This window comes from Trematomus bernacchii, unplaced genomic scaffold (assembly GCF_902827165.1).
Source record: "Trematomus bernacchii unplaced genomic scaffold, fTreBer1.1, whole genome shotgun sequence".
Taxonomy (NCBI): Eukaryota; Metazoa; Chordata; class Actinopteri; order Perciformes; family Nototheniidae; genus Trematomus; species Trematomus bernacchii.
The window spans coordinates 10,266,525-10,292,649 of record NW_022988098.1 but is presented as its reverse complement, the minus strand read 5'-3'; the positions used below and the strand labels follow the sequence as shown (position 1 = coordinate 10,292,649).

General features: G+C 37.6%; 2 protein-coding genes across 2 annotated transcripts in view; one reads left to right on the top strand and one right to left on the bottom strand.

Moving 5' to 3' along the window:
- The window catches only part of LOC117475663 (nuclear factor 7, brain-like), an 863,632-nt gene that overhangs the window by 487,166 nt on the left and 350,341 nt on the right, over positions 1-26,125 (top strand). The gene's annotated exons all lie outside the window — the stretch shown is intronic.
- The window catches only part of matn4 (matrilin 4), a 41,759-nt gene continuing 30,060 nt past the window's right edge, over positions 14,427-26,125 (bottom strand). Inside the window, exons 14-20 of the mRNA XM_034121981.1 lie at positions 25,465-25,587; positions 22,435-22,532; positions 21,697-21,828; positions 20,092-20,275; positions 18,583-18,735; positions 17,562-17,666; positions 14,427-15,664 (exon numbers count right to left, since the gene is read on the bottom strand). Coding sequence (XP_033977872.1) covers positions 15,606-15,664; positions 17,562-17,666; positions 18,583-18,735; positions 20,092-20,275; positions 21,697-21,828; positions 22,435-22,532; positions 25,465-25,587 — 854 coding nt within the window. The 3' untranslated portion in view covers positions 14,427-15,605. The remainder of the gene's footprint in view (positions 15,665-17,561; positions 17,667-18,582; positions 18,736-20,091; positions 20,276-21,696; positions 21,829-22,434; positions 22,533-25,464; positions 25,588-26,125) is intronic.

The following is a 26,125-nucleotide window of genomic DNA, read 5'->3' as shown; positions in this document are numbered from 1 at the left end:
TCTATCTATCTATCTATCTATCTATCTATCTATCTATCTATCGATCTATCTATCTATATATATATATATATATCTATCTATCAGTCCTCAGATTAAAGAGCAGAAGTTCCCAACAAAAAAGTATATTTCCTAAGACTGTTGTTTTAAGTTAAGACATAAATCACTATTATACTCCATTCGAACATAATTTCAAATACAAACAATACAATGTGGAGCAATAAAAGATGTGTTGATATGAACTGCCCAATTTTCACAGTTGTGTTTTATATTCTTCTTCTATATCTGGATGAATTATAAATATTCAAAATAAATACTTTTGCTACAAAAACGTGTGAAGAGCATTAATTTCTGTCAAACAGTATCAGCTGAGGATCAGGGTGTAAACCTGGAAGATAACATACCTATATATTGTTTTATACATTTAAAGTGAATGCATTTAATTAACAAGTAGGGCCAGAAATAAATTGACTCATTATGTAGTCTTATTTATTTTTAAAAGTGTCAAAAAAGCAAGCTGATTGAGAATGTAAAAGTATAGCATAGTGTATATACTTGCATTTGTAATCATCATTTGATCATAGTTGCATTTGTTTGCTATCAATGATTAGTGTAAAACTATTGTAATGTTTTGTCAAATGTTTTATCTATCTTATTATTGCTTCTTCTAGCAGACTTAGATTTGTGTTCAGGCAGTCTTGAGAACATAAATTAAAGTGTAAAATGTCCTGCAATAGAAAAAAGTGATATTAAACATACTGTACAAAACACCACAAGCTCGCCTCTGCAGGGAAAACTCACAAGTGTTCTGTCCTTATGTCGACATGGACAATGCACACCCTTCATATATGATCATACAGTTTATATTTCATAATAATACATAAGTACTACACAGTTCAGAGAAACAATACTTCCCTTTGAAACAGTTTAATATCTCTGTTGTTTCATTACTACATGTGTAATGCATGCAGAAGACTTACCTGAGGACACCAGCTTTGTTGTCTTTAAGACTTTAAATGTAGTTTGGTTTGCAATCATCAACGGACAGAGTGCGAATGCATGTTTGGATATTGTGTGCATCCAATAAAAGTATATAAAAACTTGCAAAAATGAACCTGATATCTTACTAAAATGGAGAGAGTCTCTGTCTGGACTTCGACTGCAAGCTCTTGAGATCTGCAGGACTTATTTATTAGATGTGCTTCAAATGGAGCAGCGCAGTAACGCAGCGTCCACACGGCGGCGTGCGTTGAAGCTTGCAGGTGGGCGTGTCTGAAACTCGACCAACAACCAATCACATGAATCTCCCGCCCCGGACACAAGGGCACGCGGTTTGATTGGCTAGAGCTTGTACTGGCATATGATGCGATTGGCTGACGCTTCCGTCGAAGCTTCAAAAGTTGAACATTGCTCAACTTTTGAAGCGAGCAACGCGAAGCGACGCTCCCACAATGCAGTTCGGCGAAGCGTGACGTCACCCCATTCAAAGTGAATGGGCAGAAGCGTTGAAGCTTCAACGCACGCCGCCGTGTGGACGGGCCGTAAGAACGTATTTCTGTAGGCCGACCAGGAAGTAAGCATCACAAGAACTGTGGATGCTTCTAAAAAAGGCCTAAAAACGCATCTTTTTAGAATAGCCTTTTACTAGATCTTTAAAACCCCCACTTGTTGCCATGCCGGCGTAAACGTCACTGCTTTTATTTTGTTGTTTAATTTGTTTTTGTTGTTTTGTTTCAACCATTTTACTCTGTAGCACTTTGAGTTTTGTTTACTCAAATTAAAAGTGCACTTATAAATAAAATTGATTATTATTATTATTATTAAGAGCTCCCTGGACAAAAAGTCAATGGGATTTTTCCATTGGATTTAGAATATTTGAGAAAATAGTCTCTGTGGTAAACAAACTTTTATGATACTTACACGTTTTGTTGAGCAGGATAATCTCCACACATTAACACCACTTTTATAATGATTGAGTGGAAGAGTCAATGCAATCTCCAGAAGTAAAAAGCTAACGTTAAGCTATAAAGAAACTGCATACCAGTCACATGACTTCCCGTCACCATCGCTAAGCTAAAGGCTAATGTTCGGCCTGATGGCGTTTAGTCGTCTCTTTTACACACTTGTTTAAGTGCTACTTTTATGGCAGATAGAGGCTTCAGACATTCACCAGTGGGGTATTTGCTGACATATTTTATGTTGTATAACAAAATGTGAAAATCTCTTCAGCTTTTGTTAACCACAGATCTTATTTACGGTCATCTAACCAAAAACTAAGTTAGAAAAACATTGACTTCCAGACGAGGAAGTCAGTGCTAAAATGCTGACTCACTTCCTGGGGAGGGGGCTCTATTAAGTGTAACACCATCAAACTGCATTCTGGGTACAGTTTGTTCTCCATCACTTCAGTCAAAGATGTTCTATCAGCAAAGATAGCGCCGATTATATGAATTGTTCAACCTTAAAACCTTAAATTGTGTACAATGCTTTTGTATTTTCCCCTTTCGATTCGGAGAAACAAATATTTTTTCTGAGTGTTTGGATGGCAGAAGACACTACACTACCCAGAATCCTCAGCTATGGGACTACACCATGTGCTTAGAACGTGTCCTACCCCACCCCTTAGGTCACAGGCTCCTCCAACAGTGCAACACAATAAAACAGATAGTGCAAGTAAATAGTGCAAGTAAATACAAAAAGAAAAATAGTAAAATAGTAAAAAGTTAAATCGTGCAATAAGAGTCTATATACAAGTGATTGGAATATGATATATTAGATAAATAATTTAGAAGTAGCAGCCAGATGAATGTTATGAATGTTGTTTCTAAGTTCAGGTGTTTAATAGTCTTATGGCCTGTGGGATGAAGCTGTCCCTGAGTCTGGTGGTTTTAGTCCGGATGCTGCGATACTGCCTGCCAGACGGCAGCAGACAGAACAGTTTGTGGCTGGGGTGATGGGGGTCTTTTATAATCCTGAGGGCTTTCTTTAAGGTTAACCTGGTATTTTTACTCCACTACATTTATTTTAGTTACTTTACAGATTTGGATTAATGATGTGAAATATAAACAACCCTTAAATCAGACTTTAGTTACACCTGAGTAAAATTCAGTGAAGGTGATTGTCAAGGCGAGATATTTGGTAGTGGGTGCTTGAGAAGACTAAATATTTATCTGCAGATCCCTATAAAGTATATTCATTACTCGTTATTCTCTACTAATAGTTCATTAAAAACTGTATATAATGGCTATTTTGCACATCCCTTTCAAGATTTCAAGATTTTCTAAGGTTTATTGACATATCATATACACAACTACGGTGTAGTTATGCAATGAATGAAAAACTTGGGTCACAGGTTCCTCAACAGTGGATATCGATATCTGTGTACCTCCACCATTAAACATATTCTGCACATTTCTTATACTATCTACATACATCTTATAAGAGTATAATTAATATGTATAATATCAGTTAAAATAAGTGCTTCAACATAGTTAACATTGCAGGAAAGTTGATTGTCAAGTTCCAAAACAAACCATGCAATATATTAGACGTTAAGTACTTTGTCAGGCTTAATATCTGTAGATACCCCCAAAGCTTTTTTCTTATTTAAAAGAAGACCTTTTCTATTCTATATTATTTATATCATTGACCTTCCACTTTCCCACTATATTAAGAGTATGTACTCTTAATATTTAAATGTTTTCATCAAATATAACACATTCAAAAGTGCTTTACAAAAATGAAACACATTAAGAAAAAGGCATTTTAAAACAGTCATTAAAAAGCAACACAATCTACCTGCATTGCAATTACTCTAAACGTGTAATAACGTGCTTTAACCAGCAGGAGGTGCGGGTTAAAAATCTGTCAAGTTTACAGTGTTAACAAAATAAAATATACTGCTGTTTCTGGTTTAGTTTACGACGGATATATTCTGTTATTGTTTTGATATTTGTAACACAAAAGCGATGTAAAAAACCCACAGCAACACAGAAAAGATAGTCTTAACATGACCCAGCGGTCGAGTAGTTAATAAAAAACAATAATATCAAAACAAATTATTACTACTAACTTTATTGTGAAATTAAAACAGAACGGTAAAAGAATAGTTTCCGGTCTATTCTGAGGCCCGATCTCTGTAGATAAATAAAGAACTACGACAGATGTGTAATGTTTAATGCAGCCGAACCATTTATTACAATGCATTCATGTGATGACTTTCAAAGAGTAAAGCAAGCACTGCTGAATAAAGTATGATTTTATCTTTTACGAAACGTTTTTTTTTTCATATGGAATGCAGTTGGAGGTCAACCAATCACAGAGCTTGAGGCAAAGCGGAACAATAGCTGAGGATTCTGGGTAGTGTAGTGTCTTCGGCCATCCTAAACTCTGAACAAATATTTGTTTCTCCGAATCGAAGGGGAAAATTACAAAAGCATTGCACACAATTTAAACCAATCAATGTTGTGTAATTAACAAGGATAATCTGGTGTTTTTGAGTTGATGAGTAGTACAGATATCACTGTAAAATCAATCGACAGTAAGGAGAATACTTACTTCCGGGTGTAAAATCCTCCGTTATCCAATGGGAATGGACGCTCACATTGCTCTCCTTGCGTCCGTAATACAATAAAGGGGACATGATCAAATAGGAATATAATTATCTTTTAAATAACGTTAACTAAAGGGAACAATCTATTTGACACAGCTGAAGCTCTGGCCTTCCTTAAAAACTAACTAATTTAATAAAAATCACAGTTGTATTACACACAATGCACTGTTTTTTTAGAACAAAAATTCGTAACTAATGCACCATAATACATTCTGACGAAAAATAAAAATTATTATGAATACAAATAAAATAAAAGAAGCCTCCCGTGAGTTACTACAAGCTATAAAGTAGATTTTAAAAACGTTTTATAGAATAAAAGCTCACTGCTGGACGTTGTAGAAAAGCGTGTGTGCACCACGACAAAGGAGCCTCATTCACTTTACATTGGGGTTGTTTGCGTGGTGCAGACACGTAAATGTAGCAAAGTTCTTGACTCCACCACGCACTGCGGTGTTAAGGAGTCGTGGTGGAGTCACGCATTCTGGTGAGACCAGGTTGGAATTGTTCACACTTTTTGTATCCTTAAGGTGAGTAGTCTAATGCACGATTATTTTATTTAGCTAAAGTTGGATGTTTACACAGCTAACAAACATGTTAATCATTACTAATATAATTTAGCTGAGACGTTTGGGAATGTAAGTTAATGTTAGCTTAACATTTTGACACGGCTTTGCTAATGTTTGCAGGCCGAACATCAGCCCATTGTCGATAACAATACTGTCATTCTAGTGAATCTAGTCCATTCTGAACCCTGAGTTGCTCCTGATGGTGTGTGTGTGAGTGTGTGTGCGTTAGGTGTGAATGGGTGAATCACTCGTAGTATGTCAAGCACTTTAAGTGGTTGTAAAGACTGGATAAAGCGCTATATAAATACATTTACAGCAGCTGTGTGCTATGTGAGAAAATGCTATTCAGTCTAAATTCACACCCTGCTTAAGTGTACACAGTGTAAGTAATGGCAGACAAAATATCACTAGTAATTTTCTCAACAACCATTCCTCTGAGTCATTTCATTTGAGGTTGGTTTGTGTTTTTGTAATTGTTTTTGTAGTTTTGCTGCGGAGTTCATTTTGGAGGTTTAAGATCATACGTCTGGGTAAGGCCAGATAGCGAATCGAACAGTAATATAATGTATACAGTAATCGTACAAAATCATGATTTATGAATGTTCTGAGAACGATTCTCAATATGTTCAGATACTAACTAATTTCTCCAAGATATTTTAGTTAGTATTTTGAGAAAATGTATATTTGTTTTGGTATACTAAGTCATTATTTTGAGAAAGGTCCTAATTTTTTCATCACTTTGGCAGAAATGTGCTTCCATATCTATGTGATCTTTTCCTTTTATCTGTGGTTAAATATGTTACAGCTTCAGCTTGTTCCTCAAAATTAAAGAAATGTGGCCAAGTTGTCTAACAGAGAGATTCTGATGATGCTTCTGGAAAGAATACCCTACGTCGACATATTTAGTTTCTAAATCCCTCAGTGTCTTCTTGAACTTTTTACTTTTTTCTTCTTTCTTTTGTCACTTCTCCTGTTGAGCAGCACTGTGAGTAAACTTCCTGTAAGAAAGCTTTTCCACACAAAGACTTCTGGGTCCTGCTGACATTTGCTCAGCTCCTCTGTGTAATGGGTGTAACTTTAAAGGTCAAACACACAGCTCGTTAAGCTCGTTAAGCATCAGAGGGAGCTATTAGCCATGTCTTCTGAGAGCATTCCTAATCATTGCCGTATTCAAAAAAGATTGGCCTTTTGAGTAACTTAAAAACAAGTTGCAGCATCCTCTATGGAAAGCAGTAATTAAGTTCACTGACCTTAACAAGGATAGTCAAAAACAAAAAAGGTATTCTCTGTGGACAAACATGCCCTTTATCCACCGGTGATCCATAACAACCATATATTTTTGTTTTCCACATCTGACTTGTTTACTGTGAAGCTAATTAACAGAAATAGAAAGTTTGTTTGTCATGATTAAAACTTTCCTGTAAAGTTTGTTCATCACACCACAAGAAAAGTTTATTTTTCAAAGGAGCAATATTCTGCACATCTTCAGGTTCATACAGAAATGTCTGTTGGTTTCCATGGAAAAAAAATACTTCTTGTTTTTTCCAGAAATCACCAAGGTCTCTTTGTGTCATCCCGACAGGAAAACAGATTTAAAAAATAAGAATAAACGGTCAGAAAGACTCAAACAAAAACAAAATAATCTGTTAATTTATCAGCAATTCATTGGAATTCATTTCTTAATTTCCTTAACGAGGGAAACCCCACTGTCATCATCATGGTGAGGAGGGGTCGAAACAAACAGGGGTAAGGTCGTTTTTATAAGTCTAAGATCGCTCAAAGTCTTTGCTTTAAATCGACCCTACTATGAACATATCTAGGTGTATATCAGTATGTAGTGTCTCTACTTTAAAGAGTCCTTTCCTGCTGATGTTCAGGTGTATATCAGTATGTAGTGTCTCTACTTTAAAGAGTCCTCTCCTGCTGATGTTCAGGTGTATATCAGTATGTAGTGTCTCTACTTTAAAGAGTCCTCTCCTGCTGATCTTCAGGTGTATATCAGTATGTAGTGTCTCTACTTTAAAGAGTCCTCTCCTGCTGATGTTCAGGTGTATATCAGTATGTAGTGTTTCTACTTTAAAGAGTCCTCTCCTGCTGATGTTCAGGTGTATATCAGTATTTAGTGTCTCTACTTTAAAGAGTCCTCTCCTGCTGATGTTCAGGTGTATATCAGAATGTAGTGTCTCTACTTTAAAGAGTCCTCTCCTGCTGATGTTCAGGTGTATATCAGTATGTAGTGTCTCTACTTTAAAGAGTCCTCTCCTGCTGATGTTCAGGTGTATATCAGTATGTAGTGGCTCTATTTTAAAGAGTCCTCTCCTGCTGATGGTCAGGTGTATATCAGTATGTAGTGTCTCTATTTTAAAGAGTCCTCTCCTGCTGATGTCCAGGTGTATATCAGTATGTGTCTCTACTTTAAAGAGTTCTCTCCTGCTGATGTTCAGGTGTATATCAGTATGTAGTGTCTTTACTTTAAAGAGTCCTCTCCTGCTGATGTTCAGGTGTATATCAGAATGTAGTGTCTCTACTTTAAAGAGTCCTCTCCTGCTGATGGTCAGGTGTATATCAGTATGTAGTGTCTCTATTTTAAAGAGTCCTCTCCTGCTGATGTTCAGGTGTATATCAGTATGTGTCTCTACTTTAAAGAGTTCTCTCCTGCTGATGTTCAGGTGTATATCAGTATGTAGTGTCTCTACGTTAAAGAGTGCTCTCCTGCTGATGTTCAGGTGTATATCAGTATGTAGTGTCTCTACTTTAAAGAGTCCTCTCCTGATGATGTTCAGGTGTATATCAGTATGTAGTGTCTCTACTTTAAAGAGTTCTCTCCTGCTGATGTTCAGGTGTATATCAGTATGTAGTGTCTCTACTTTAAAGAGTCCTCTCCTGATGATGTTCAGGTGTATATCAGTATGTAGTGTCTCTACTGGGACTTGTCTCCATGCTTTAATGTTCAAAAAGCTCTTTATTTTCCTCATACTGCCTGTGCTGCAGCACCTCTTTTCACCCTCTGTCTGAAACCAGAGCCCAGTCTGCTCTGAATGGTTAGCTGGCCGGCTCTGTTTAGCTGAGAGATGTCTTAGCCTATCACGTACAATGTGTTGGAGCGCTAGCCAATAGAAGCCTGAGTGTTAGTGATGTCACTATGTTACTGAAGTAAACAAAGGAGTCTAATGGAGGCGTTTCAGACAGCATTTACATGCACAAAAACCTACACTACAGGAAAGGGAAAACCCCAAAGGAATAATGCCTCTTTAATTCCAGGCCAAATAACTAATCTTGTTAATCTTCTTAAAAGATGTTGTATTATGTCTGTATATAGGTTCTACGTGTTATATGTTTCTGGCATTACCTCATTTTCTCTTTAAGGGAAAGAACATATGAATAAACAAATGTAGCTGGCTTTTATTCTTTGCTCCTCATCGTTGTCTTGTAATAACTGCCAAACAAATCCAAACCAATATTTATTTCTCATTATGGATTAATTTATGAGTCCACCAAATGTATAAAGATTGTCTTTAAATATGGTTCCTCAACACAACTGTGATGGAAACTTCTGAAGCAATGGAGACTCAGAGAGACACGAGATCTCTACCCCAGACCCATGTATTTAGCTAGTTCTGAGAGAATAATCAACACTGTGCATAACAAGATAAAGCACTATAATAACACCTCTATCAGCTGACTCCAACAGGCAGGAATCGGTTTGCAACTTACAAATTATATTCCAATTACTTGTATATAGACTCTCCTTGCACTATTTCTATTGTATTTTATTTGTATTTACTTGCACTATTGTATCTGTTTTATTGTGTTGCACTGTTGGAGGAGCCTGTGACCTCAGATTTTCATTGATATATCTACACTGTAGCTATGTACACATGACAATAAAAGCCTTGAAACTTGAATCTAGGGAGAGAAAACACTGAGAGAACACAGCCCAAGGTTGAGGCCTGTGACAATGAGGGGAGTACAAACTGATAAACTGGGTCAAAGTTATGGGCCCAGGAAAATATTTCCCCAACAACAACCACAAAACAAACGTATAATATCTAATAAAGATAAGTTGTGTTGTGATCAACATGTCTTGCATCATTCTGCTGAGAAGCTAAAGGTCTCCATCAGTAATGAAGCTGGTCCCTGAGGATCTGCTCTTTAAAAGAAACCCTCAAGGAATCAGCTGTTCCTCTCAGAGTTTACATCACGCCTGTTCACCTTCACACAAACAAGACTGCCTGAAACCCTCTGAGATCAGACTGCATTCATCAGGGAACTCGTCTAATGTCACATGGAGTTGTGAGGAATTATCAACATTGAAATCTGACGTAAGAAAAGTTTAGTGGAAGTGTTTTGAGTCATCTGTTTTAATCGAGATCAAAGTTCCAGATGCTCTATTTTTAAATAAAACAACATGAAAACAATCATTCAAAATAGAGAAATTAAGTTAATAATTGTAACCTAACCCTACTACACAATAAAAAACTATGAAATGTGTAAAATAGGTATATAGTTTATTAAAGTTAATTGTGATATTAAATCTTCATTTTGTAAATATCCCAACGCAACCTTGTCCTTTGACAGTGGACAAGGTTGCGTAATTGCGATTATTGAGTAACAAATGTGGAGTATTTCACAGTTTATACAGCAAAGTATAATTATACATTATATTTTAGTATATATTAACCTATTTTTCAAACACGGACCTTCCAGTGACATAAAGTCATTATGAAAAGTAGAAGGAAATGTTTTATCTCCTGTATTAGTGATATTTGTTACTAAATGGAGAATATTAGACAAGATATTAATAATACTTAATTGTGCTTACATCCCACTTATAAACCCAGCTCACTAAATTACTCTGGGATAATGTTTTGAAATGATCCCAAATGAAAATAACAAACAAATAAAGAGCTTTTTGAACATTAAAGTATGGAGACATGTACCAGTAGAGACACTACATACTGATATACACCTGAACATCAGCAGGTTGAGGACTCTTTAAAGTAGAGACACTACATACTGATATACACCTGAACATCAGCAGGAGAGAACTCTTTAAAGTAGAGACACTACATACTGATATACACCTGAATATCAGCAGGAGAGGACTCTTTAAAGTAGAGACACTACATACTGATATACACCTGAACATCAGCAGGAGAGGACTCTTTAAAGTAGAGACACTACATACTGATATACACCTGAACATCAGCAGGAGAGGACTCTTTAAAGTAGAGACACTACATACTGATATACACCTGAACATCAGCAGGAGAGGACTCTTTAAAGTAGAGACACTACATACTGATATACACCTGAACATCAGCCGGAGAGGACTCTTTAAAGTAGAGACACTACATACTGATATACACCTGAACATCAGCAGGAGAGGACTCTTTAAAGTAGAGGCACTACATACTGATATACACCTGAACATCAGCAGGAGAGAACTCTTTAAAGTAGAGACACAACATACTGATATACACCTGAACATCAGCAGGAGAGGACTCTTTAAAGTAGAGACACTACATACTGACATACACCTGAACATCAGCAGGAGAGGACTCTTTAAAGTAGAGACACTACATACTGACATACACCTGAACATCAGCAGGAGAGGACTCTTTAAAGTAGAAACACTACCTACTGATATACACCTGAACATCAGCAGGAGAGAACTCTTTAAAGTAGAGACACAACATACTGATATACACCTGAACATCAGCAGGAGAGGACTCTTTAAAGTAGAGACACTACATACTGACATACACCTGAACATCAGCAGGAGAGGACTCTTTAAAGTAGAAACACTACCTACTGATATACACCTGAACATCAGCAGGAGAGAACTCTTTAAAGTAGAGACACAACATACTGATATACACCTGAACATCAGCAGGAGAGGACTCTTTAAAGTAGAGACACTACATACTGACATACACCTGAACATCAGCAGGAGAGGACTCTTTAAAGTAGAGACACTACCTACTGATATACACCTGAACATCAGCAGGAGATAACTCTTTAAAGTAGAGACACTACATACTGATATACACCTGAACATCAGCAGGAGAGGACTCTTTAAAGTAGAGACACTACATACTGATATACACCTGAACATCAGCAGGAGAGAACTCTTTAAAGTAGAGACACTACTTACTGATATACACCTGAACATCAGCCGGAGAGGACTCTTTAAAGTAGAGACACTACATACTGATATACACCTGAACATCAGCAGGAGAGGACTCTTTAAAGTAGAGGCAATACATACTGATATACACCTGAACATCAGCAGGAGAGAACTCTTTAAAGTAGAGACACAACATACTGATATACACCTGAACATCAGCAGGAGAGGACTCTTTAAAGTAGAGACACTACATACTGACATACACCTGAACATCAGCAGGAGAGGACTCTTTAAAGTAGAAACACTACCTACTGATATACACCTGAACATCAGCAGGAGAGAACTCTTTAAAGTAGAAACACTACATACTAGGGCTGTGCAATTAATCGTATTTTAATCTCGATTACGATTTTGGCTTGCAACGATTACGAAAACAACGTAATCGAAATAAAACGATTATTATTTTTATTAAAAAAAAAAAAAAATTATTATTAATTTTTTTTTTTTTGTTTTTTTTTTTTTTTTCAGTTGAATTATACTTAAAGTTCAGGGTAATCAACTGTTAAACATATACTGTTCACATTTTTGTTTCAATAAATGGATGTTTTCAAAGTAAATGGATAATCGTTTTTAATAATCGTGATATCAATTATTGACCAAAATAATCGTGATTAGGATTTTTTGCCATAATCGCACAGCCCTACTACATACTGATATACACCTGGACATCAGCAGAATAAGGCCCCTTTAAGAAAATAAATCATGCATTTTGGACAGTTTCTTTTTATTTTGTATAGTCTGTTCTATTACTATACAGTAAGTTCTTCATCTCAAGTTTGAACGAAATACTGAAGATTAGGTGCAGATAAAAAAAAAAAAGACATATACAAATCAAATCAAATACAAATGATGCGTAGCTGTCACGATCTGTTGGTGTTTTTCTGTGTTTTATTTTGCAGTGTCACGATCTGTCTGTTTCCTGTTTTATTTACACTATATGTTATGCTACGGACAAAATTCTTATTATTCCTTCCAGTTATTTTGTCCGCCTTCTCCTCCCACATTCAACATCGCAGAAACTCCGTTCAAACATCAAAACGTTCAGCTCGGTCGGGAATCGATGGCTATTACTTTTATCATTCATAACTTTCATAATTCCAGAGATACATCCCATAATTCATCACATTTTTAACATTTTAACTTTAACATTGCGCAGCTCGTTAAGGCAGAGTGCGTGATGTCACAGCTAGAGGGTAGGAAATCTTGATATTTGCCTTCATATTTTTTTTAAAAACTGCCATAGTTCCCAAACCCTACATTTCTGAGACATAATTTTTCATGATAAACGTAGGAAAACATCTCGTAGCTTGAAAAATGACAAATAATTAAGCAAAATAATTAAACAAAATGCCTCTTGAGGGCATGAAGTGACAAAAACGTTCAACATGTCTCCATTAAAACCCATCGTAATTTCAGGCTGATATTTCCTCACAGCAGCAGCCGCACACCTTTAGTTAAACTGCCAAAAAGGCCACATTATTGACCCGAAAGTACACAAAAATTACACTTCAGATACTCAACTTCCTTGACATGCTTCACGTTTTGAGATTTCACAGATATCTGTTATCGTTCTTCCACAAAACGTTCACATGTAAGAGGTTTATCTGTCATTCAGAACAATGCAAACCTTTGATCTCTTCATACCTCGTTAGTTCAACTATAAACACCTGTGTAATGGCTGGTTTTCCATGGAAACGCATCCCTCGCCATGAAACACGATGTCCCTTTAACTCCTATGAAAATGTTCAAAAAGTGCTCAAAATTCACATGTGTGCTAACAGTCCAGCCTTGAAGACATCTTCGAGACATTTTTGAGATTTCTTCAAATGCCATTGCCATAGAAACACAATGCTCGCCATGAAACACGGTTTTCTCATAACTTCAGTGAAAATGTTCCAAACGGCCCAAAACTTCACAGGTTTGGTAACGATGCAGCCATCAATGCATCTAAGCGTATTATGTGGTGTCATCAAATGCCGTTGCCATGTCGACAGATCATTCACCATCAAGTTAGTTCAAAAGTTTGCAGTTCAAATATTCTGCTGCTTTTCCAAGCCTTTTTACTTTCTTTTCTTCACTCATCACACATTCAAGCCCCCAGTGTTCATGTATCATTTCAATCTAAATTCTTCACTTTCTTCTTACACATTACATTTCAGCATAGCAGTTTAGCGTCAGCTTTTCAGCATAGAGCATTCCCACTAGCAATTTCTTCAGGAATTGCATTCTCTAGTTTTGAAAGGTGTTCACCCCCTGTCTTTTGTCTGGGGTTACTTCCTTTCTCTGTGTTTCCCTCCTGTTTGATTATTTGATTGTTTTCACCTGGTTCTCCTGTAGTTTTCCTCTCCTTCCCCACCTGTGTCTTGTCTTTGTGATTAGTCATAAAGGGCACCTACTGTATTATGCAAAACCCACTTGTTCCTGTGTTTTCTACATCAACATGTGTCCCCTCTGTGTAAAGAGATTCTGAACGTTTCAGGAACAAAGATTCTCTCTCTTTTCGTCCTGATCCATTTATATAAAAACCTGTCTGAAAATGAGCTGATCAGATTTTGGCCACTTTATGATGTCATAACGATGTTTTGGCTTGTGTAACCATTAGCCAATCAGCAACCAAGGTAACCCCCCCCCCCCCTTATCACCTGAATCTCCTCCTAGAGCACCATTGAGTTCTTTTTAACCAATCATCTCTCAGAGGGGCGTGGGGAGGGGCTCCTTATTTTCATCTAAAGTAACAGACAGAGAATCAGCACTTTTGAAACAGGGCTGAAACAGAGGGGATTATGGGATGCTGCAATGATCTGTTTGGTGTTTGGAGCCAAACACTTCAGAGACATGTTTTGTATATATCTGAGACCTATAATATATTGATGAAAAACAGTATAATAGGGGACCTTGTTCTCAGATCCTGTTTTTTCGGCCTTGTTTTGCCTGACAACAGACTATAAAACCTTGTTCTATACTCGGGTCCTGACTGAAGCTTTAAATGAATTTCTAAAACTTAAATCCAAAATGAAGAACACCTCCTTTTCCCTAAACAACGACACATGACTCCGAAGGAAACGGTTCACTCTTTTATTGCCGTCCGTGCCGTAATACAGAGATTCATCAGAAAAATACAAAAATGGTAAAGCTATAAGAAAATATACAAAAACATACAAGCATTCAAATATAAAGGGGTATACATTTATGGTGGTCTTTTCTTATTTATTTATATGTTAGTCATTTACAGACAGTACCCTGTGAGGCCCCTTGGTGAGATAAAGACAGATATATTGAACATTAGGGTCAAAGATAAGACAGAAAAATGTACAAGAACCACTTTTTTAATGATGGATAATACTCAGATATGTTTAGGGCACTCAAAGACAAAATCTAGAAAGTGCAGAGTGCAGAAAAAAGTGGATTTTCAAAAATAAAAGCAGTATTTATTTTGAGTAAACACTGATTTCTGTTATATCTGTTTCATCACATGTTAACAGCTTTAGTGATACTTCTAATTTCTTCCCTTTAGACCTGCGATCAAAGTGAGTTTATATGGGAAAACAAGTCATGATTTTGTATAAAAGTGGCCGATTTAAATATTGGGAGTGGTAACAATTTTTTTTACCTAAATTTGCTATCCTACTGTGGTCGAAGAACTGCTATAAATACAACATATTTAACAAAGCGTACAAAACAGATCAAGTATACACAGTAACAGATGAATGGTGTGTGTGTGCGTGTGCGTGTGCGTGTGTGTGTGTGTGTGTGTGTGTGTGTGTGTGTGTGTGTGTGTGTGTGTGTGTGTGTGTGTGTGTGTTAGAGGCCAATAGGGCTTCACTTTTAATCAACATTTTCTTGGAAATCGAACAATAATACAACTTTATCATCCTAAATGTAGGAACACACACACAGCTGAACAGATGTCTCGGGATTCCTTGGAAGTGTAATCTCTTGTGTTTCACAGCTGTTTTGTGTAGCTTTAGAGTGGATGAGTTGTTGTATTTTAAGACGTAACACGTACAAATGAGTTCATTTACATACCAGAAATATGATTCTATATCACAAGCTTTCAGACAGACGTCTTCCTCGTGAAGAGCACTGAAGGCTACAGAGGCTTTGACAGAAAAGGCCCTTTGGTTTTGTCCATTGATGTAAAGAGCTCCTCCTCTTCCTCCTCTTCCTCCTCTTCCTCTTCCTCCTCTACCTCCTCTTCACACTGTTATTCTCCTGTTCTCTCTGGGTGATGAAGATGAGATCACTTCTTGGAGAGGAGCTGGTTCTCCAGCTGCTCCAGACGGGACGTCATGGCGGACAGTGGACAGAGGGTTAGGGAAACATAATCACATGAAGCAGAATGTGCATCATTTACCTGATAAGAAGTCTCTTTTTTTCTTCTTGGTTTTCTGTTGTGATTCGCTTATAGAGTGGCGAAGTCACGCCCATCTACTTCCGCCCCATGGGACCTTATTTCGGAAAAATAATGTATTGAAGTCAATGGAGAGAGAAAACGTATCTTTCGATCCCGTTTGAATTGTGCCATGAATTACACATATGATGTTTGTCAATCTTAAAAAATTATTTCCATGTAAAAAAAGTCACAGTTTGTCGTAAAACTGTTGAAATATAAGACAATGAAAAATACGCAACTAGAAAGACTACAAATCCCAGAGTCGCGTAAGTGATGTCACAATTGTTTTCCTTCACTAAGATCAGCGCCATATAGATAGAATCTATCTATATGGCGCTGGATAAGATAACTTTAACAAGATGCCTGTGTGCTTAGTACCAGGTTGTTCATACCAGCAATGGGTCTTGCTCGTTCTTTCGCTTCCCGTCTGATGAAAGGACCAGGAGTGTCTGGATCAAGCTAGCTAGCAGCTAGCACGTTAGTTAGCATTACAGCCTTGTCATTTGTATTAGCCTTAACATGAAGTAACATTAAGTAACCCAAAATGTTAAACAGTAAGAGTAGTAGTCATATTTCGTGAACCCTTTGAAGAGTACTGTCACACCGGTGTGATCATTCTATAATACACAATTTAAGCCCGGGGGAGAAATGCTAACGCTAACGCTAGCGATCTTCTCTACTTCATGCTATCTGCACAAATGGTTGACATTAAACATTAAAACGACCAGGCAGTTCAGAGAGAATCAAAGGAAGGCAGGCAGGCAGCTTTGCATGACATTCTTCAGGACGTGTTTCATTGTGGTGATAGTGAGGGTAGTCAATAGTTTTGTTGACAAGACAGTAGTGACGGCCATCTTGGTGACGTGTGTTGCTCTGTGAGACCAGAGATGTAGTTCATTGAGCGTTTCACACAAACAAATGTGTTACTTCACAGTTTTACGACACATTATATATTTTTTGACTTGCAAAATTATCTTTTAAATTGACAAACATCATATGTGTAATTCGTGGCACAATTCAAACGGGATCGAAAGATAATTTTTCTCTCTCCATTGACTTCAATACATAATTTTTCCGAAATAAGGTCCCATGGAGGTCCACCGGAAGGGGAGGGACTTCGCCACTCTATACTGAATGTAAAAACACGAGTTTATATTCTGAACAGAGCGTATCTGTTTAATGAAATAAGCCGATAAAGTATAACAAAATATATATGCAAATGGATGGTATATTTGCATTACTCTTAAGCAGCAAAACATATAAAATAATCCAATAACTTTGTGGTAACATTTAGTAATTCACTAGACTTTTGGCAGATGAAAAAATAAGGGGAGGTTTTTCACCAAATTTGACTAAAATCTCTGGATGCGAGATTTTATATAAATATAGGGGGGGCAGCAGTGGCTCAGTCTGTTGGACTTGGGACTGAAGGGTTGCCGGTTTGAGTCCCGATCGGAGAAAAAAAATACAGTGTTGACTGATAGCTGGAGAAAGCTCTTGAGCAAGGCACCAAACCCTTCACTGCTCCATGGCCCTCTCCAGATGCATGTGTATTCTACCTGTATTCTACAAACTGTGTATAAGTGTGTCTGTGTGTGTGTGTGTGTGTATTACAATTATATGCATGTGTGCACCTTCCTGTATACTGTGTGTATAACTGTGTGTGTGTGTGTGTGTGTGTGTGTGTGTGTGTGTGTGAAAAAATATATATAAGCCAGCGTGAAAACTGAAATAAATATTTGTTGTGTTTTGTTCTCCTGGTGTTTCTATGGAGATGTTTTATCCGTTAGTTTTAAAGGATATGTTTCTGAGTGAGCTGCTCCAGGCTGCTCATGGTCGCCTGCTGGAACTCCACCAGACTCTCACAGGCACAGGGGTCCTTCACCTCGATCTCCCCCTGACTCTCCGCTACACACACACACACACACACACACACACACACACACACACACACACACACACACACACACACACACACACACACACACACACACACACACACACACACACACACTGCATTAGTCATTTGATTCTTATATATTGTACATATTTTTATTTGAATTTTAATGTATTTTATGCAGGGATGATTTTTAATCAGATATATATTACACATGTTTTTTATTCTAGCTATTAATACGTGACACATTTGTATTTAATGAATGATTACATTATTTTATTTCATACATATAAACAGTATTTATATATTGTTTCCAGCAGTTGTATATTTCAGTCAGCAGAGGGAGCCACACAACAGGAAATCATTACAGCGACATGTGACTCTCATCCTCTACTTTGTACTTTATGATGGACAAAATCATAATAATTATTTTAACATTTGTGTCTTTTACTTTATTTATGACATTTTAATTAAGTAAAATATTGGTATACATCATTTCACTTTAAAAAAAAAGTTCAATGATCATATTAAACAAAGAATAATACATTTCTGTTATTTTACACATCAAACCAATTAAATAAATCCTAAGAATGAAATACTTTTGTATCACAATAACAAATATACTTATCTATTCAATTCAATAGCCTTAATATATTTAAGGAAAATAAACTATATTTATCTGCCGTGCACAAAAGTGAATTATTATACTTCAATTTGTGATTTTCCATTCCACAATATTATCTTTTTAGGACAATAAAGAACTTGTTGGGGGCTTTTTTTCTAGTTTAACACAAAACTCATGAAACTGCAATAAAGTGGTAATGAACCCTGGAAACTCCTTCCTAGTATTGTGTGTTTCAGCTCTTGTAAGTTGTTGTTATACTGCATTTTGTACTCAAGGTGTCAGTAAAACCCAGATCTTCTAACCTGGGCAGATGTTGAGTTTGAGGTTCTCTGCGATGGTGCTGATGGCGGAGAAATCGGTCGTGTAGTAGAAATGTTTCTCCGTCGGTTCAGACGCGATTTCACGCAGCTCGTCTTCCACCGCTTTACCAACGCCCACCGCGTACATGGTGATACCTGCACACACACACACACACACACACACACACACACACACACACACACACACACACACACACACACACACACACACACACACATATACATTTCAATTTAAACATTTTAATGTGCAGGACCTTAAATAGGACTGTACCTTTGAAATCAAGTGTATGAGTGGAGGAACCGTTAAACTAGGGGATATGTCGTTTTGTATCGTGAAAAAATACATTGTCAGGGCCACATAAAAATCATAGAAATTCTTGTTTTTATTGGAAAGATGCATTCAATTACTCAATATATTCATTTTTGGTGTTAAGTTGCGTTTAAAGAAAAATGTATAGTTTTTTGGTGTTTTAAGTTGTATTTGAAAAAGAAGTTCATAAAAAATGATCAATAAACAAATAGCTAAAATAAAAAAACTCTCACCGGCTTCTTTGGCCTTCTTTACTAGTATCAGTAACACAAAAATACTTTTTTTGAACAATAACTTCAAGTGTTACAGGTTTGAAGGTGACAGATGCAAATAAAAATTAACCGGACTCCAGTCAGGGCGAAATACAAATCACAGAAAGAAGTGTTTTTTATTGTAAGATTGTACACACATTTGTAGTTTTTGGAGTGTTTTTTTGTTGCTACTTATTCTTCTTTCTGTGTCTTTGCACCACATACACTAAAGCATATTCCTCCTATGTGTAAACCAACTTGGTAATAAAACCGTTTCTGATTCAGATTTTTGGTATTTTCATTTCATTTAATCGTTTATTTGAATAAGGACAATGCACATTAATGAACACTTAAGACAAATAATGCTTCAAGTGTATAGTTTAATCCCAAATGTATAGTCTTTTTGTGATTTAAAGGCCCCCTATTATACTGTTTTTCATCAATATATTACAGGTCTCAGATATATACAAAACATGTCTCTGAAGTGTTTTCTCTCCAAACATCAAACAGATCATTGCAGCATCCCATAATCCTCTCTATTTCAGCCCTGTTTCCAAAGTGCTGATTCTCTGTCTGTTAAATAAGGAGCCCCTCCCCACGCCCCTCTGAGAGATATTTGGTTAAAAAGAACACAATGGTGCTCTAGGAGGAGATACCTTGGTTGCTGATTGGCTAATGGTTACACAAGCCAAGAAATCGTTATGACATCATAAAGTGGCCAAAATCTGATCAGCTCATTTTCAGACAGGTTTTTATATAAATGGATCAGGACAAAAAGAGAGAGAATCTTTGTTCCTGAAACTTTCAGAGTCTCTTTACACAGAGGGGACACATGTTGATGTAGAAAATACATGAACAAGTGGATTTTGCATAATAGGTGACCTTTAAGTAATCAATAAACAAATAGTTAGAATGATAACCAACTCTCACCGGCTTCTTTGGCCTTCTTGGCGAACTCAGTGATGTCGTCCTGCGAGCGTCCGTCCGTGAACACGAGTCCGATCCTCGGGATGTTTCTGTCTAACGGACGAGCTCCTTCAGACTCAGAGAAACTGTTCTCTAACATGTGTTTCAGAGCGAGGCCTGTCATCGTGCCTTTCTCCATGTAGTCCACCTGAAGGAGGTAAACAAGGGCTGGCTTTTATTATATCCAACACATATTACTCTTATATTTTATATTGTCTCATGTTTTTTATTGACATTTTCTTCTATGCAGCTTTCATTTTAATTTAGATATACATACTGATGCCTATTATTTACATTTTCTTCTATGCAGCTAGTACTAACATTTTTTCTATCTTACCTTGCCTTTTATTATCTTAGCTTTTTATGTCTTAATATTTGTAATGTTTTTTGTAAAGCACTTGAATTACCTTGTTGTCTAAATGTGTTATATTTATAAAATGAAAATGGGCTGAGAACATGTCCCTGTTGGACGCCCCTTCATTAAAAGTCTGTGTATGACTTCTTCATGTACTTGTCGTAGGGATTAAGACATTTCTTCCAGATTTTATTTACCAGTAAAACTGCTTTAAATGACACTGTCTTATATTTACACAAAGATGGTGCCTCCTGTAGGGGGCGTTAAAATGGATGTAGACCGGCACATTTTTCACATTTAGCACACTATGCACTTCCGCAACACACTTTGCACGTCCACAACACACATTTTGTACCTCCGCAACACACATGTGTACGTCCGCAACACACACTTTGTACGTCCGCAACAAAACACTTTGTAAGTCCGCAACACACACTTTGTACATCCTCAACACACACTTTGTACTTTCACAACACACACATTGAATGTCCGCAACACACACTTTGTACGGCTGCAACACACACTTTGTACGTCCGCAACACACACTTGGTACATCCGCAACACACACTTTGTACTTTGTACGTCCGCAACACACACTTCGTACTTCCGCAACACACACTTTATACGTCCGCAACACACACTTTATACGTCTGCAACACACACTTTGTACGTCCGCAACACACACTTTATACGTCTGCAACACACACTTTGTACGTCTGCAACACACACTTTGTACGTCCGCAACACACTCTTAATACGTCTGCAACACACACTTTGTACATCCGCAACACACACTTGGTACGTCCGCAACACACACTTTGTACGTCTGCAACACACACTTTGTACTTTGTACGTCCGCAACAAACACTTCGTATGTCCGCAACACACACTTTATACGTCCGCAACACACACTTTATACGTCTGCAACACACACTTTGTACGTCCGCAACACACTCTTTATACGTCCGCAACACAAACTTTATACGTCTGCAACACACACTTCGTATGTCCGCAACACACACTTTATACGTCCGCAACACACACTTTATACGTCTGCAACACACACTTGGTACGTCCGCAACACACACTTCCCTCAGAGTTTCTTTGAGCCTCTCCTCGTTAACTGAAGGCTGAATGGAGTTCTGTATGTTCTCTGGTAGCTGGTCATGCATCTGGGATTAAAATATTTAAAACACACAGATCAATAACCTTACCTTCATGACGGCGGCTTTGATCTCGGCGGCGGTGTGGTACATGTTGAGAGGAAACTCTGTCCGGACCCGACTGGAGTACTGGACGAAACCCACTCTGGTGCCGTGAGCCGAGACGTCCAGAGAGTCCACCACCTGCAGCACAGACACTCTGTTATTGATCCTCTATTGTTACCGCTGTAACGTTAAACTTGCGAATAATACAGATAGTTTGATCATTAACCATTTGCAGCTTTCATTTCGGACCTGATTCTTTTTCTTATGGGTACATCAAATCTCTGTTGTAATTATATCAGATAACTCATAAACTACTTTAAATGCCCCTCCCATAATGAATAGTCCAACCGATAAATACAGAACAAATGATATAATAGATATATAAGATATAATTGAAGTATAGTAATTTAAGCCACCTTTAGTTTAGCGGTGGTGATGTGTAAGGCATGGGACCTGATACTGTAGGTAGTTCCATTTAAGCCTGACTAGTGATTGCATTTAAATCATAAAGTGGTGTTAATACGTGGAGATTATCCTGCTGAACAAAACGTGTAAGTGTCATAAACGTTTGTTTGACGAATAATCCAAATTCACATGGAGAAATCCCACTGGCTTTTATGGAGGAAGCCCTTATGATGCTAACTTCTTGGTCGGCCTACACAAATACATTATCCCCGTACCACCCTATACAAACTGACAAAAAAAGACGTTAGTTGTTTATATGAAAGTATGAAGATGTCTCACCTGGTTAACAAACTTTTTGACCAGCTCGAAGTTTTGTGGCCGGACACTTTTAGAGCCGTCGATCAGAAGCACCAGGTCGATGTTCGCAGACTTACAGGCTGAGGGAACGAGTGACAAAGAGCCAATAAATATAAAACACTTTGTTGCTGTTGCTATATAAATATTGTGGCATTTCCATAACCGCCAACTATGACAAACGGCCTCAGATTGAAAGAATCAGCCGTTTTATATTTCATAGTTCAGACGTCCTACATGTCGATATAAAACCTCCTTTTTCTCACAGGTTCTTTGGTGACTTTGTGAGTTTTCATGGGAACAAAAGAGGTGTTTCAGTGTCCTGTGCTTCAGTCTGTGGGTATGAATCTTGAGTGGATGATAAATGAGACATATCTTTTTTTACGAGCTGCAGTTTGAAGCTACTGGCAGACGAGGACTCCCCCGAGGAGAAGAAGATCTGAGTCCGTCCGGCCAGAAACTCTGAGCTGCTTTTAACATCAGAGTCATGTTCACACACAGCTTCTTTCGGCTCTGGATGAATATACTCTTTATGTGAGGCTCATCACAACAGAGTGGATCTATGGGTTACACAATGGCCTGGTTCACTGAGGTAGCACACTTTAAAATTGTAGGGAAATCTTAAGGTGCTTCAAATAAACATGGAACAGTTAGAAGTACAACTTTAAAATTGTTCAATTTACACTAAAGAACAATTCCTAATTAAAGTTTAAACACATTTGAAAGAGGACGCCTGCATTTTTTAACTCTTGATTTTACGGCCAATACCAAAAAGATAGTTGGACATATCTGTATTTTAAATAGAAGTTTATAACATGCCGTTTATTATGCTTTGACCTAAGACAACACACTTCTGTTCTGTGCAAAGTTTTCCAGGTAAGAACATGTTGTCCTCCTCTCAGACTGTGAGTAATGCTGATTTATTTCCTGTATTCCTACTCTTTTTTTTTTGTGTCTGTTTCCTGTTGATTTAAACTGATCTAAGAACAATGTGCCTCTGATGCTGCTCCATCCTGCCTCACAGCGGTCACTTCCTCCAGACTCTACGTGTTTATAAGGTTTACTTTCAGGCCTCTAAGTGATGCTAAAACCAGGTTTGAGTGGAAGATAGTTTTATATCTTGTTCATGTGATGTTTTGGTGTTGTTGTTTTTTAGTTTTGTTTCTTTTCGTTAACTGTCAAGTGGGAACTACATTTCTCTTATTTTCCTACGATACTGTTATGATGGGACAGACCATCTATTTTATTTTTTTTTTTTTGAGAAAGGGGCAGGTAATATATATAAGATTTTTCTCCCTGCTCCTTTTCGGGGATGGTGTGTTTATTGAGACATGTTTTGTAAATAAGTGTTATACATTGAAGGTCCCCTATTATATTGTTTTTCATCAATATATTACAGGTCTCAGATACAAAACATGTCTTTGAAGTGTTTGGCTCCAAACACCAAACAGATCATTGCAGCATCCCATAATCCCCTCTGTTTCAGCCCTGTTTCCAAAGTGCTGATTCTCTGTCTGTTACTTTAGATGAAAATAAGGAGCCCCTCCCCACGCCCCTCTGAGAGAGATTTGGTTAAAAAGAACACAATGGTGCTCTAGGAGGAGATTCAGGTGATAAGGTGGGGGGGGGGGGGGTTACCTTGGTTGCTGATTGGCTAATGGTTACACAAGACAACACATCGTTATGACATCATAAAGTGGCCACAATCTGATCAGCTAATTTTCAGACAGGTTTTTATAGAAATGGATCAGGACGAAAAGAGAGAGAATCTTTTTCCCTGAAACTGTCAGAGTCTCTTTACACAGAGGGGACACATGTTGATGTAGAAGAGACATGAAGAAGAGGGGACACATGTTGATGAAGAAGAGACATGAAGAAGAGGGGACACATGTTGATGTAGAAGAGACATGAAGAAGAGGGGGACACATGTTGATGTAGAAGAGACATGAAGAAGAGGGGACACATGTTGATGTAGAAGAGACATGAAGAAGAGGGGACACATGTTGATGTAGAAGAGACATGAAGAAGAGGGGACACATGTTGATGTAGAAGAGACATGAAGAAGAGGGGACACATGTTGATGTAGAAGATACATGAAGAAGAGGGGACACATGTTGATGTAGAAGAGACATGAAGAAGAGGGGACACATGTTGATGTAGAAGAGACATGAAGAAGAGGGGACACATGTTGATGTAGAAGAGACATGAAGAAGAGGGGACACATGTTGATGTTGAAGAGACATGAAGAAGAGGGGACACATGTTGATGTAGAAGAGACATGAAGAAGAGGGGACACATGTTGATGTAGAAGAGACATGAAGAAGTGGGGACACATGTTGATGTAGAAGAGACATGAAGAAGAGGGGACACATGTTGATGTAGAAGAGACATGAAGAAGAGGGGACACATGTAGATGTAGAAGAGACATGAAGAAGAGGGGACACATGTTGATGTAGAAGAGACATGAAGAAGAGGGGACACATGTTGATGTAGAAGAGACATGAAGAAGAGGGGACACATGTTGATGTAGAAGAGACATGAAGAAGAGGGGACACATGTTGATGTAGAAGAGACATGAAGAAGAGGGGACACATGTTGATGTAGAAGAGACATGAAGAAGAGGGGACACATGTTGATGTTGAAGAGACATGAAGAAGAGGGGACACATGTTGATGTAGAAGAGACATGAAGAAGAGGGGACACATGTTGATGTAGAAGAGACATGAAGAAGAGGGGACACATGTTGATGTAGAAGAGACATGAAGAAGTGGGGACACATGTTGATGTAGAAGAGACATGAAGAAGAGGGGACACATGTTGATGTAGAAGAGACATGAAGAAGAGAGGACACATGTTGATGTAGAAGAGACATGAAGAAGAGGGGACACATGTTGATGTAGAAGAGACATGAACAAGTGGATTTTGCATAATAGGTGACCTTTAAGTTATGCATACTATGAATGGAACAAATAAAAATGAAATGAAATGAAATATCACAGAGTATTTATCACTTACTGCCGCAGCTCTTCCCGTCCTCCTGCAGCAGCTGGCCTTCAGGACAGATGCAGTAAAAAGATCCAGGCGTGTTCACACACTGATGCTCACAGCCGTGCTTCACCGTGTTACACATGTCCATGTCTGAAAACACACCGGCAATACACACATGTTACATATAACTGACATCTGCACAGAGGCACCAAAAAGCTGAGGAAACTGACTTAATATGAACAAAAGTGTACTGCTTTTTAGGGGATTCGTACATGACGTTTGTTTTTTAAGTCCATATTTGTGAGATACTATCATTCACTTTTGCACATAATGCTCATATTTTATATTATATTCAATGCATAACAAACGATAACAGAACAACTGATAAACTGTACAATTATCCATAACAGTGAACGCACAATAACTGCCAGACATTTGTGAAGAAAGAATCATTTGGAAGAATTTTCTGCAGATTATCCTGAGAATATGGGATCAGAGATCAGTTTTTTATTACATTGAATAGAATTCTGTCAGTGTTACAGTTTTTACATTTTATTTTAACAATCATATTCACCGTAGTCTTATCCTTTGAGATAAAAAAACAGTTTATATCTTAAATAATAATCCAACATTTTACTGATGTATCTTATGTCGTAGAGAGAAACTTTAAAATATTTTCAGCAAGTGT